The sequence below is a fragment of the Pipistrellus kuhlii genome, unplaced genomic scaffold (genome assembly GCF_014108245.1).
Source record: "Pipistrellus kuhlii isolate mPipKuh1 unplaced genomic scaffold, mPipKuh1.p scaffold_m20_p_5, whole genome shotgun sequence".
NCBI classification, from domain to species: Eukaryota; Metazoa; Chordata; class Mammalia; order Chiroptera; family Vespertilionidae; genus Pipistrellus; species Pipistrellus kuhlii.
The window spans coordinates 18,250,033-18,264,895 of NW_023425551.1; the positions used below are offsets into that span (position 1 = coordinate 18,250,033).

At 37.3% G+C, this 14,863-nt stretch overlaps 1 protein-coding gene across 2 annotated transcripts in view; it reads left to right on the forward strand.

The window, feature by feature from the left end:
- Positions 1-14,863, forward strand: part of MYB (MYB proto-oncogene, transcription factor) — a 35,081-nt gene that overhangs the window by 14,256 nt on the left and 5,962 nt on the right. Inside the window, exons 9-15 of one of the 2 annotated variants that reach the window (XM_036414782.2) lie at positions 382-636; positions 1,510-1,860; positions 3,466-3,608; positions 4,815-4,929; positions 5,020-5,142; positions 5,990-6,100; positions 7,980-8,087. In XM_036414782.2, coding sequence (XP_036270675.1) covers positions 382-636; positions 1,510-1,860; positions 3,466-3,608; positions 4,815-4,929; positions 5,020-5,142; positions 5,990-6,100; positions 7,980-8,087 — 1,206 coding nt within the window. The remainder of the gene's footprint in view (positions 1-381; positions 637-1,509; positions 1,861-3,465; positions 3,609-4,814; positions 4,930-5,019; positions 5,143-5,989; positions 6,101-7,979; positions 8,088-14,863) is intronic. The other variant, XM_036414783.2, reaches the window with a different exon arrangement.

Below are 14,863 nucleotides of genomic sequence, written 5' to 3' on the forward strand. Positions count from 1 at the left end.
TAGGTCAGAAAGAATAAGAGAATTCTTCATTCACAGCAAACATGTATGGTCCTCTTGGAAATTATGTTGATAGATTTTTAACTTCGTGTGAGAGCTGTGCTTTGTCACATAGTCCCCCTGTTTTGCATTTTTAACAAAAAGAATGACAATTAAGGTCACCGTGTAGATGGCAGACTACCCCATTACTAAAAAGCAGGGTCTTGCATTGATAAAAGGAAACATCTTGACAACTGTTTTATAGGCGCAAGTTCTGGATGATGCAACTACTTTTATCTTTCCTCCAACAGCATCTGATACCTTGTGCAACTTCATTGCTAAGTTCCTTCTCCCTTTCTTCTCCCCGCTCTTTCTTTATTCCCCCACCACCACCCCCCTCCGTAGACACAGAACCACACATGCAGCTACCCCGGGTGGCACAGCACCGCCATCGCCGACCACACCAGACCTCATGGAGACAGTGCACCTGTTTCCTGTTTGGAAGAGCACCACTCCACGCCATCTCTGCCGGTGGATCCTGGCTGCTTACCTGAAGAAAGCGCCTCTCCTGCGAGGTGCATGATCGTCCACCAAGGAGCCATTCTGGATAATGTTAAGAACCTCTTAGAATTTGCAGAAACACTTCAATTTATAGATTCTGTAAGTAGATTATTCAGGCATGCTAATGTCGTTAGAAGGGGAGTGAGAACACCCATTTCTCAAATCATTGCCATTTTCTAGAGCAACGATCATGTAATTAACATATATTAATGTAAAGGTAAAATGTTATTTTAGTTTTTGTGTGTATTTTTTTTTCAAAGATCTGATTTCATAGGCTACCCAGATAAAAGCTAGCTATTCACACATTTCCTTGAAAATGCGTATTTTTTAAAAAAATAGTGAAGTTAATCACCTAAAAGTAGAGCTTGGGTTATGGGAATGTTTGAGTGATCTCTTTTATTTTTTAATTTATTTCCTCCCTTGTGTTTCTCTAGAACTGTGCCTTGCTTTTGGACAGCTCATTCAGAATTATGTTTGCTCAGAGCTTAGAGCAATCTTTCAATATATTTGAAGTGGTAGTAAGTTCATTGGTGGTGCATGGCTTTCTCCACAAAACATTGATTATTGATTACCAGTCTCATTTGATTCACTGAGACAAACCACCTTCGGTGAAACAGAAGTAGACACTCCGTTCATTTCCACTGTTTCCCAGTGGTGAAAAAGCCTTTCTTGCAGTTCAGCTTCCAATCACTCCTCATGAGACAGGGGATAAACATTGCCAAGTGTGCATCTAGAAAAAGGTTTCCTTTTGCTTTGGATTGCATGCAAATGCTGGAGTACCCAGAGGTCCCTGCATCGCTCATGTAGGACCAGCCGTGTATCAGAACCATTGTTAATCCTGAAGATGTTTGACTAGGGGGCCTGGCAGGTGTTTTCTTTGCGTTCAGCATCTCTTTCTCAGTGCTGTTTCAGGTGATGGCACATACCATGCACACACTGTCTCAGAGTTCTGCGCCTCCTACATTTTTTCAGGATTCTTCATCATGGTGTGACCTCAGCAATTTTGAACTCTTTGAAGAAGCAGAATTTTCACCTAGCCAACAGCATGCAGGCAAAGCCCTACAGCTCCAGAAAAGAGAGGGCAATGTGAATAGACCCGCAAGAGAGCCTAGTAAACGCACGTTGAGCGAGGGTTCACTTGGCCTGCTCAAGCCCCTACCGCCTGCAAGGCACAGCACAATTCCGCTGGTCATCCTTCGAACAAAGAGGCGCCAGGCCAGCCCCTTAGCCACTGGAGACTCTAGGTCCTTCACATTTGCTGACGTCAGCAGTTCAACTCCAAGTCCATCCCCTGTCAAAAGCCTGTCCTTCTCCCCCTCGCAGGTAGAGCACAGTTTCTGCATAGCTGTTACTAATTTCCAACAGACAATCAAGCCTTAATAATCTAGAAACTAATCCTTTGGAATATATGACTAATTATTTTTACCCTCACTGATTTCATTCGTTGTTGAATCTAGCTGTTGCTAAGTCATACTGCCTCCCAAAGTTCAAGCTGTCTGAACATTGACTAATGATTTTTGTCATAATTCTCTCTTTTGGGTGATTTGAAAGATGGTTAGTTGCATGAGGTGTGCTATTATTTCTTCCACTACTAGAGTTTAACATTTCTATCCTTTTCTCTACTCCCTTCCCTTCACTCCCTTCCCTTCACTTCCCTTCTGCCTCTTTGTTCACTTATGTGATTCACTGACCCAAGGATGAAAGGAAGCAAACTATGCTTGGGTTGCAACTAGAAATTTTAAAGGTTCCATTCCATCTTTAAGTGAAAAAGTTTGGGAAGAGGATGAGGGACAAATGCTTAAGTAAAATAATTTATGTTTTAATTTTAATTTCTCAAATTATGGCATATTGATTTATGCCATAAGATTTTAGTAGCATAGGTGTTTTTTTTGCCAATAAATATTCTTATTTCATATAGTAATATTTAAAGGCATGGAAATTATACTCCTTTTCAAAAACTTGCCTTCTTAATTATTAAAATAATTGAAATTAATAGATAATTTGGCATTTTAAAACATTTTTTCAATGTCTATTGAGTGTTAAGAATAGATTTAAGTATGAACAAATATGATGCACTCACCAAAACAATGTATCTTGCTTTTTGCTTGCATTTTCCAAATTGTGTTCTAGATAATATTCATTCTGCAAGTTTTGGATAGATGTTCCAGGAATACATCCACATGTAAAGTATATAAGTTTGGGAAACACTGATTCAAGCTAAGTTAGAGATTGATTTTTAATACATTGATGTGCATTGTGAATGTCCAGGAGGAGATTATGATATGTGTGTTTCCCAAATTTATTTTACCTTGGAACTGTTTGAGGAACACCTATTACTTTCCTAGAACAGTGGTTGGCAAATTGCGGCTCACGAGCCACATGTGGCTCTCGAGACGCGGTTTGCCACTCTGTTGACTAATGAGTTTGCCGACCACTGTCCTAGATCATTAATGTTCTGAGAGACAGTTTATTATTAAAAATGTTCCACCTAATGTAAGCCTTCTATAATAATGGCTCAATGATCATTAAAGAGAGAGAGACAACAGAGTATAAGAGAAAAACAATCATTACTTTCCCCAAATCACTGTAACACTTTTAATCTTCATGAAGAGTGCATCTTATTTCTTTAATGGCAAATGTCATTTATTGAGAATATTTTCTTGGGATTTTGCAATTTTTCCAGCAATGACCCTAGATTTTGGTGGTTTTTTGTTTTTTGTTTTGTTTTTTTAAATCAGACTCCAAATATTGGTGTTCAATTAACATAAAATGATACCCTTGTCCAACAATGCATGTTGTTAGCATCTTTATTATTTTATATGGTGGGTCAGTAAAACATATTTGCTTGTTATCACAGTGTGATTTTTAAATTTGGATCAATAAAGAATGACTGTTTGATTAAAATAATTTTTTTCTTCCCATATTTAGTTCTTAAACACCTCCAGTAATCATGAAAACTTAGACTTGGAAATGCCTTCTTTAACTGCCACCCCTCTCAGTGGTCACAAACTGACTGTTACAACACCATTTCATAGAGACCAGACTGTGAAAGCACAAAAGGAAAATACTATGTAAGTTCTTGGTTCAAGAATAAAATTATTGATCTTATTTACTTACAGTTAAGAGAATATATAGTCTCCAATGTCTCAATATAGTCCCCAGTGTCTGGCATCAACCCTGATTTATTTGAATGTGTATAATATTATGGGTTCACTTGTGTGTATTTAATAATGTATATTCCACATTGAATATGTGCCCTGGGCCTTTTATAACTATCCATAGGTAGGTGGTGGGAGGATAAACTAAATTAATTTTTGTAGTTTACCTCAAATTTTCCCATATATGCAGAGGTAGTTTTTATATAACTTTTTCCATTCAGTTTTTTTGTTTGTTCAATAAGGCCTTTTCTTCTTCACTGAAAATAACATTTTCAGCCTCCTTTTCTCTTTGATTAAACACTTCAGAATAAGAATGAGAATAGTTCTTTTTAGTTCATATTTTTTAATCTTATTTTTTCTTTTGAAATTTATATATATTAGGACTGCTTCTGACACCCCCAGTAATATTATATGATAGTACTAGCGGCCCGGTGCACAAATTCTTGCACAGGTGGGGTCCCTTGGCCTGGCTGGCAATTGGGGCCAATGGGCCATGAGGGGGCTGGGGGGAGACAGCTGGCCCTGGGATATTGGCCAGTTGCAGGTCATTGACTGTGGAAGCACACTGACTACCATGGGGCAGCTCCTGCATTGAGCATTTGCCCTCTTGTGGTCAGTGCACATCACAGCAACTGGTCAACCAGTTGTTCAGTTGTTCAGTCCCTTAGGCTTTTATAGAGAGAGAGATTATAGAAGTGATTAAGCAGTCATTTATATTTAATAAAGGCTTAACCAATTCAAATAAAAGGCAGAGAACATCAATATGAGTTATAATCAGCCTTTCACCTTATAAGAAGGTTAAAATATTAACATGTTTTCTACTGTGGGCCCTGTTTTAATAATAGGTGAAATGTATTTGTAAATGACATCAGATCTTCACAATGCTTATGATCATTATAGAAAACCAGGAGCAGGCAGTACATGTGTTTTCAGAATGATGGATGCACATAATATCTCTTTTCTTTTTTAAACAATACTTGTGTGATTAATCAGCATACCCAATTCCATACCAATAACATAGTCTTTTATTACGTAGAAAAATATTAAATGTAATAGGGAGAGCAGTATGAGGGATATACGTTCTTGTGCATTGAGCCAACACTTGTTTTCTTGCTAAAGTTTCAGAACTCCAGCTATCAAAAAGTCAATCCTAGAAAGCTCTCCCAGAACCCCTACACCATTTAAACATGCACTTGCAGCTCAAGAAATGAAATATGGCCCCCTGAAGATGCTAGTAAGTGTTTGCAAAATTCTTGGGTTAGTTGGTTTGTTAGTTTAGGCAGAACTTTTCCTCTGATGCAAACATGCCCACTCTTCTCTTCAGCCTCAGACACCATCTCATCTAGTAGAAGATCTGCAGGATGTGATCAAACAGGAATCTGATGAATCTGGAATTGTCACCGAGTTTCAAGGAAATGGACCTTTACTGAAGAAGATCAAACAAGAGGTAAGCTTGCGATCCTTTGAAAGGAATAGGCTGCGAATGCTGTTCCCTTTGTTCCTTATTGACGAGTCTGCATCATCACTGTGGAACAATACCACTTTTCCTACCAAGGTATTCATACCAGAGGCAGTTCAGATCTGGGGTCAGACTGCAGACATGTGGCCTGTCATTTGGGGAGCCAAGCCACTTCTATCTACTTCATGTTTGAACAAAAAACATGCTGGAGAGGATAAAGGAATGAGAAGGAAGGAGCTTTTTACTTATTTTTGTCTCTGGCTACATAGAGAGATTATTGACACATATATATTTAATTTTCAGATGTCATGGAAAACTGAAATTAAAATAATAGTATCTTTAATTCATGGTGTAAAAGAAAGAGAATCTAAATTGCAAGATTGAAGTTTGAGCTTGGTAGCAAGAAACGTTTCTAACAGCTTAGATATGGTGCCTTTTGAATTTATTTTCATATAAGGATAAATGAGTAGGAGACTGGCTAGACATTCACTCGTTTTCAGCCTAATTGAGATGTAATTGACAAGTAAAGTTGTAAATTGTTTAAAGTGTACAACGTGAGGATTTGATATATGTATACATTGTGAAAGGATACTCCCTCATTGAGTTAGTTAACACATCCTTCGCCTTACATATTTGCCCTTATAGGTGAGAAAATTTCAACCCTGCTTCCTTAGCAGATTTCGATTATACAATACAGTGACATCAACTACAGTTACCATGCTACACATGAGCCTCTCAGAGCCTATTCATTTTACAGAAATTTACCCTTGAGTAGAGCTGTTTTCTGGGAAATTCTGGTTCTAGAAACAACAAAGCACTTCCTGTTTGCTTTTAGGTGGAATCTCCAACTGATAAAGCAGGAAACTTCTTCTGCTCCAACCACTGGGAAGGGGAGAGTCTGAACACTCAGCTGTTCACACAGGCATCACCTGTGGCAGACGTGCCAGTAAGTACACGTCCATGGGATGAGATGTTGGTGCGCACAGGATTCTGTGTGTGGCACGTGGGCTACTGTGGTTTCAGCACTCCTCAATGCGTCATCGGAATATTCTCTTTCATGAACATTTTTCTTACAGTTATTAATGTTGAGTATAAAGTAGAGGTTTTGTTTAAATATTGGAAATAGATTCTATTCCACTGCAGACTTTGTCATTATTTTTTTTCTTAGGATTTGAAAGTCCTTGCCATTTAAAAAATCTGCTGTATGAACATAGGCATTTTCCATGAAAACAGATTGTTAATTTTTAAATTTTCTTTTCATTTTGTTTATCTGCCTTTTAAATGTAATATTTCCTTGTTAAGTTGTCACCTGCTTGATTCTGTGTAGCATGTGGCATAGTGTTATAGTGTCTATAGTCGATGCCCTTTATTGCACCCTATACTGGATTGCTTTGGTTACCACCATTTTTTAAAATAGATTTTATTTTTTGTAGTAGTTTTGGCTCACAGCAAAGTTGAGCAGAAGGAACAGAGATTTCCCATAAACGCACTGTCCCCACACATGCACAGTCTCCCTCATTATCAACCTCCCCCACTAGAATGATACATTTGTTACAGTTATCACCCGAAGTCCATAGTTTATATCAGGGCTCACTCTTGGTGTTGTAAATTTTATGGGTTTAGATAAATTTATGACATGTACCCACCATTATAGTATCACACAGAGTAGTTTCATTAAAAATTCTTTATGCTCCACCTATTTGTCCCTTCTTCCCCCTCAGCCCTTGGCAACCAACGGATCTTTTTACTGTCTCCAGGGTTTTGCCTTTCCCCCTAATGTCATATAGTTGGAATCTTACAAAATGTAGCCTTTTTAGACTGGCTTCTTTCACTTAATAATATGTGCTTTTGTTTCCTTCGTGTCTTTTCATGGCTTGAAGGCTCATTTCTTTTTTTTTTTAGCACCAGTTACCACCATTTTTTAAAGTTTCCAATTTGTAAATGATTGTCCTTTACGATGAATCAAAGCTAGTAACAATGGCTAATATTCTTTCAATGCGCACAAAGTGATGAGTACTATTCTGCCGAGACCGGTTTGGCTCAATGGATAGAGCGTCGGCTTGGGGACTGAAGGGTCCCGGGTTAGATTCTGGTCAAGGGCATGTATCTTGGTTGCGGGCATATCCCCAGTGGGGGGTGTGCAAGAGGCAGCTGATTGATGACTCTCTCTCATCCGTGTTTCTAACTCTCTGTCTCTCTCCCTTCCTCTCTGTATAAAATCAATAAAATATATTTAAAAAATAAAAAAGTGATGAGTACTATTCTAAGAGCTTTAGATACATTAACTCATTTAATGCTCTCCACATCCTTACAAGGTTGATAACATTATTTCCATTATACCAGCTGAGAAACTGAGGCACCGGGAGACTTAGTCACTTGTTCAGGATCATACAGCTAATAAGTGGGGTTCAGGGTTAAAACTTTTAAATTACATACTTTTAACCATTGTAGTATACTGCTACTAATTTGTACCTCTGAAATATTTTTGTGTCAATACATAAAATAAGCAGTTCACTTACTAGAGATTAGTAAAACTTTCATTTTTAAAGATGTATTTAATAATTTATTTAGTAGATGTTTTCTGAGTGCCTAAGTCATGCCTAGCTTTTTTTCTTATTGATATTGGCTGCAGTGGGATTGGGGTTAGTACATAGTTGAGTTCTCCTTTTTGCTCATTGAGAAGATAATTTCTGGCAGATACCTGCATTTCCCCCCTCTAATGTGTATCATCTCATAGCAGTCTACTCACTGTAGTGTCAGAATTGTGTTGGCTTTCATATTATCCAACTTCACTTGAATTTCAAATTATTCTCTCTTTTTTTTAGAATATTCTTACAAGTTCCGTTTTAATGACGCCAGTATCAGAAGATGAAGACAATGTCCTCAAAGCTTTCACAGTACCTAAAAACAGGTCCCTGGCAAGTCCCTTGCAGGTAATTACCATTCCAACATTGGTATCTTAAAAGTCGTTCCCTAGGGGTGAGGGCTGGGCAGAGCCTGTCCCTCCCCCTACCCAGGGCTGGGTGCAACTGGCAACAATTGAGATGGACTATCCAACCCCAATCAGGACTCCTCTTTAATCTGGGGTGAGGAGGACCCTGTGAGCTACTGAAGTAAAGTCCACTTTGACAATCAGTCAATCAGTCCATTGGTCGATAATCAATCCTTTGATCAGAGTTTTTAGACATAGAGGAACGGTACTTTTAAACAACTTTTGATATAAAAACTTTGTTGTGGCTTAGTGGTTGAGCATAAACCTTTGAACCAGGAGGTCAGGGTTCAATACCTAGTCAGAGCACATGCCTGGGTTGCAGGCTCAACCCCCAGTGTGGGGTATGCAGGACACAGCTGATCAATGATTCTTTCTCATTACTGATGTTTCTATCTCTCCTTCTCCCTTCCTCTCTGAAATCAATAAAAATGTATGTTCAAAAAGTTAAAAATTCCTTGCTGCCACTCATATGAGACATGCTGGACATTTTTATTAGAGCAGGTTCCCAATGCATGATGAGATGAAACATTTCTTACTGTATCTGAGACTAAGATCATATATTACACATGTGTCAATATCTCCTCTGCTTTTAAAAATTCTATAAAGTTCTTTGGTATAGTTTACTTTTTGTTCTGAAAATTTTTTTTTTTATGTTCTATCACTAAGCCATCAGCTCAAGCTGTTATTTAGAGTTTAAATGGAGTTTGAAATGAGCTAGCTAAAAAAAAAAATGACATATTTAACTATGAGAATAAGAAAGTCAGGTGTCAATATCATGGGGCTAACCTGCTACTGAATGTATGGAACATACATTCAAAACTCAGTATGGAACTTTATTATCAGTATATTTATATTTTATTTCAAGAAAACATTACTTACTTTTGAAATTCAAAATTAGGTAGTAGCTCTGTTTTATTAATCTACTAGAGGCCTGGTGCATGAGAATTACCCCTCAACCTAGCCTGCCCCCTCTCACAGTTCAGGAGCCCTCAGGGGTGAGAGGCAACCCAGCGATCAGGGGAAGGCAATGCCCCATCACAACTCTGCTGCTGCCACTGCCAGCAGCACAAGCCTTGGCTGGCCCTGGCTGCCTGAGTCTCAGGTGGCCCTGGGCGGCCTGGCAGCTGCCATCTGAGGCTTGCCTGTGCCTTGGGCCAGGCCTGGGCAGCTGGGGGGTTGAGGGGGCTGGGGAGATTCCAAAGGCAGGCACCCCAGTGGTGCTGACTGAATTGGATGCCGCCATCTTGTGGCTGCAGGTACCGCTATATTTGAGGGTGTGGCACTCAATTAGCATATTCCCTCCTTATTAGCTATGGGTGCTGCCATCTTTGCAATGGCGAGAGGGTCAATTAGCATTTCCTCTCTTTATTAAATAGTATATTTCCAGCATGTTAACAAGTCCTATCTGGAACTCTAGCAATTCTGACATCTGTATATTAAGATTAAGCCAGCTATGTATATCCATCGGTGAAAGTGGTATTTGTCAGTTCTACTAAACTGAATAACTGAGACCTGAAAGTTAATTTTAGAGTCAATATTTCTGTCTGCACTATATGATTTATGGATTTACACTGCTCAGATTTACTTTAATAACCTGTTATAATAGGTAACCAATTCATTTTAAGAAATATTTGTTGAATGAATCCTACACACCAAATATCTCCTTTGTTTTTGTGGCATAGAGATCTAGTTTCAGATACCATAGAAATACAGTGATTTCTAAAACGCTTCACACTTTTATGATAAAAATTGAAAAATGCATCAAATAATTCTAAATATTTAACACATATTACCTATACTTCATATAATCCTAGTTCAACAATATATAGGTTTTTATTCAATTTGGTAATTTTGTTTGTTTAAAACAGTGCTTTATCATATGTATCCATTAATATTTTGATCTAATGAGGCAGATCTCCCATGGATGGTATTATTGAACATATTGTGCCTTTGTTAAATGATGTGGCTATTTGATTTAAAAGTACTTTATGTACATTTAACTTCTATAAACTTTATTTACACTAACAATAAGTCCAATATTAAGTGAGATTTTAGCAAACTACATATTTTTATCATAGTGCTCTTAATTAAAATAACCAAATATGACTCCTACAGTATTTTAAAATTTTGAGACTTCTAAAATATTTGCTATTTGTAATAGTGCAGTGTTATATAACTATTATCTATCCATTTAATTGTCTAAATAACTTTCCTTAGATATAAGAACAGTTTATTGAAGACTACATAATTGTGCAATCTGGCTTCTGTCATTTCAGTTTTAATCATCCCTGGCTTTATTATGGCAGTAACACTTTACACAACCAATTACTGTTATTGAGGCCCAGATACTGGGCCTTAAGGTTCAGCTTTTCATGTACATATAAATGCACATGCTTATACAGAGATATGTGTAAATACATGTGATATTTAAAAACTAGAACTGCAAGAAGCTATGTGTTTACCAGTTCATTATATCTCAAACATACATTGACGTATAGCAAATATTCTATGAGTTAGATTTAATAATTACTAACACTTTGCCATATATACTCCATGCATTTTTTATGAAGCATTCTAAAATTCCAGACAATGCAACATTTTATTCTCATGTATCTCTAAAAGTAAGATCATTTCTATATATATCTTAATACTATGATGATGACATTATTAACAATGCTTCCTTGATATTCTAATACCTGGGCTATATTTAAATTTCCCCACGAATTCAGAAAAGAATATTTTTATTGTTTGTTTGATCAACCTGTTTCACAGGTTGCATTTGGTGTTTAAGTCTCTTATATTTCTCTTAATCTTTTGACCAGTCCTGTCCAAAAGAACCTATACCATGATGAAAATGTTCCATATGCTGCTGTCATGTGTGACTAGTGCTTTTGAGGAACAGAATTTTCCATTTTATTTCATTCAAATGGCTTTAATTTAATAGCCACATTTCTTCCTCCCTTGCTAGAAACCAACCATTTCCCCAAGGTTGGCCATTTTAGTGGGAAATGTCTGTAGAGACCAGTCAGGGTACTAAATATGCCTATTTCTTACGTGCATTGAGAAGCAATAAACTTTATAAATCAGAACTCTCCATGTATCTCCTAACACATAAACTAGAATCCGTAAATAGTGGCAATTATTAGCCATTATGCACAAATAACATTATTTATGTTGAATATTTGCCAAAAGTAGTTTGCGGCAGCTACATAATCTTATAATTATTGGTTTTCTTGTTTGTTGTTAAGGTGCTTTCATTTTAAATTATAAAAGCAGGCAGGGAACCATAATATAAATGTTCTGAGACACATGTCTTTTGTGTAGCTTAAAATATGTGAGATTTTCACCTTGGACCATTCTCCTCACGTTGTGTGGGGGTAGAGAATGGAGTCTAAAAGCTCAAAAATGATCACAGTGTGGAAGTACAAATTCAGCCTAGAAAGCCTGAGCTGTTCAAAAGTTATCCTGAAAGAGCCTGCGGCGTACACACACACACACAACACACACACACACACACACAACACAACACACACACACACACACACACATTCACACACACACACTCCCTCCTTGGTAAGAAGAAAAGAGGTGCCTATTTTTCTCAATATGCTTTCAATTTGCTTTACATTTTTAAATAAATACATTTTACTACCAAGCATTTCTTAAGATCGACATTTTTATTAGTAGATCTGAAACTGTACTTAAGTTATAAGCCTTCTGAACTTCTGTATTTTTCTCTTAAATTGTAATTTCCTTTTATTCCTATTTAAAACCCAAGTGTAAAAAATATATTCATATGCTTTTTACTCACTCACTTTCCTCTTTTCGGTAACCACAGAATGACAGCCTTAAATTTTAATTTCCTGACTTGGCTTGTCATGGCCTTACTTTTCTAAAGAGTGAGTTTAAGTCAATTTCTCAAGCCATTATAATTTAAACACATTTGCACAGCATCAAGAAAACTTAAAATATTATTGCAAGCAATTAAAGCTCACTTTTTTCAGCATCACATGTTTTGGATTGCTCCTATTTTTATATAAATTACTTATGATTTTTTTTAATAGGGCAAAACCTTTTTGCATGATCAGCGTTGCTGAGCCGTGTAATAAATTACCATGCACCTAGCAGGAACCTGGGTTCTATCTAGACACCATCCTTTTCTAAGTGCATGCATGTCTTTAATTCATTATCCTGTTCAGATCAAAATGCTCTTGTCTGAAAACTAGGACCATGGCACATCCTCCACTCATCCTACTTCATAGGTTGCTATGAAGTTCAAGTGGACATTATAATGCTTTCAAAATGGCAGCTCACTTGCCAGTGGACATAGATGGTGTCTGTTATTAGGGAAAGGGCGTGTGCAATCCTGTCCTTAGAAACACAGACAAGGAGGCCTCACCAACGACCAGTCTTCTTGCCCTGTGGTGTATTATTTTCTCTAGCACACTCTGTCTCATTCCTTGTTCCACTCATGCAGAACTGTGTCAGTGGGTCACCAAAAGAAAGAGCTGATTCAACTGATTCCTGAAATAGAGGTAGTCAGATCTCATTGGTGTTATGGAAATGAAACAACTGATTTACTGGTTTTCTTTATTTTTCTTCTGTTACTCGTGCTAGCATGTCAACAGGTATGGAAACAGTCTGTCTCCACGTGTCATTGAGCTTTCCGGGCATTCTTTAGTACAGTGTGTTGTCATATATGTTCATATTCTTTTGGTTCTCCCTTTGGGTCACTTTTTTCCACTTGTCCTGGCAAGAGTTTTGCATAACTGTCAGCAGTATTCCAGCAACCTGCTTTTAAGATATGTTATATAATAAGCCAGATTTGCGGGTAGGGAGAGGAATGGGGGGAAAGGGCAGATAAATGGTGATGGAAGGAGACTTGACTTTGATTGGTGAACTCACAGTGCAATATACACATAATGTATTATAGAGTTGTACATGTGATACCTACTTAATTTCATTAACTAATGTCACCCTAATAAATTCAACAATAAATTTTAAAAATAAATAAATTTAGCAAGTTTGCTGGGTATAATATTGGGGTTGACATGACAAAGGCTAAATGAGTAGGAAGGTATGCCAAGTTCTACAATTCAGAATGCCCTGCCCCAGATATTATAAGATGTGGTGATTTTCTTTGGTTTGGGTTGGTGACACTATGACATTGAATCTTCCTCATGCCAGCAAAGATAGACTTACTTTAGATTAATTTGGCACTTGGCTTGATCTTAATAGTCTGGAACTACCGTAATATGTGACTAAGGAAAAAGCTATTCTTCCAAAAATTTGTAACACCTTAGGCTATGAGACGTAAATGGTTGGAAAATCTATAAAGATGTAAGGTGAAGAGACCCCTACAGATATCTGGGACAACTTCAAATTTAGGCAAAGACCCTGCATGTTAGCAATTGTTAACTTGGGCTTGGATGGGAAGTGGAGGCACTGGTGGATTGGGCAACTTCCTAGGCCTTCTCTCCCCTAACTTTTAGGGCTCTTTACTATGAAAAGTTAACAACTCTGAAGTTAGGGAAGTTCGTTGTTTTGTGCACTTATGCATAGGGTGACATTTATGCCTGAGAAAAGTCTGGAAGCCATTAACCTTATCTTAGTGACAGTTCATTTCAGGTTCATCCTTGACTTTCAAGAAACAACTAAATATTTCTTTGTTATCTCTCATAATTTTATTATTTTTTTAAATATATATTATTGATTTTTTTTACAGAGAGAAAGGGAGAAAAAGAATCAGAAACATTGATGAGAGAGAAACACCAATCAGTTGCCTCCTGCACACCTCCTACTGGGGATGTGCCCACAACCAAGGTACATGCCCTTGACTGGAATCGAACCTGGGACCTTTCAGTTCACAGGCCGATGCTTTATCTACTGAGCCAAACCAGTTAGGGCATAACTGATACATTTTAAAAGCATGCCCCTTTGGAAAGGAAATCTGACTTTTATAATTTTAGCCCAAACTGTTTTCTTCAGATGGGTTAAATAGAATAATCAGATCATTCTTATTCATACTCTTGTGGACATCTCTCATATCTGCTTATAATTTAAAATAAAAACATAATATCTCACAAGTTGCTTTGGTTTTTATGATTTATGCAAATTTCTTATTAGGCCTGCAGATTGCAGAAGCACATATCTTGCCAAGGCTTTTGACATCAGCAGCTATCGTGTGAAGTTGCTATTTGAACATAATGATAATAATAGTTGTTTTCAGCATGATGAAAAAACCATTCATATTCTAAGTGAGCAATGTGAGGATAATCTGACAGAAAACCACCTGCAGACATGGTCTTGTCTCCTTTTAGTTCTTCTGTTTTTTACAGAGGATCTGAGTATTTATTTAAAGTGCTTTAGCAGGTGACCTCAGTGAAAGCTCTGACAGTCTGTTTACAGTTCACTTCTGCCCAGGGGCAGTAAAGGTAGATTATAGGATAAGCAAGGTGACTTGCAGGCAAGAGGAGGAGGATGTGCAGTAGGATTATTAATGTTGAAATAAATCTGGGTAGAGTGACATGTCTGCAATACTACCATAGGTTAGTAACCTAATAAGAATTCATGTGCACAAATCCGTAATTCTTATCAATTCTTTATTGTAAATGAAACTAAAATTTAAAGAGAGGGAATGAGGAGGATGCAAAAAAAAAAAAAAAATCTACATGACAGCATTAAAAAATCTTCTTCCAGCACAAAGACATTTAATCC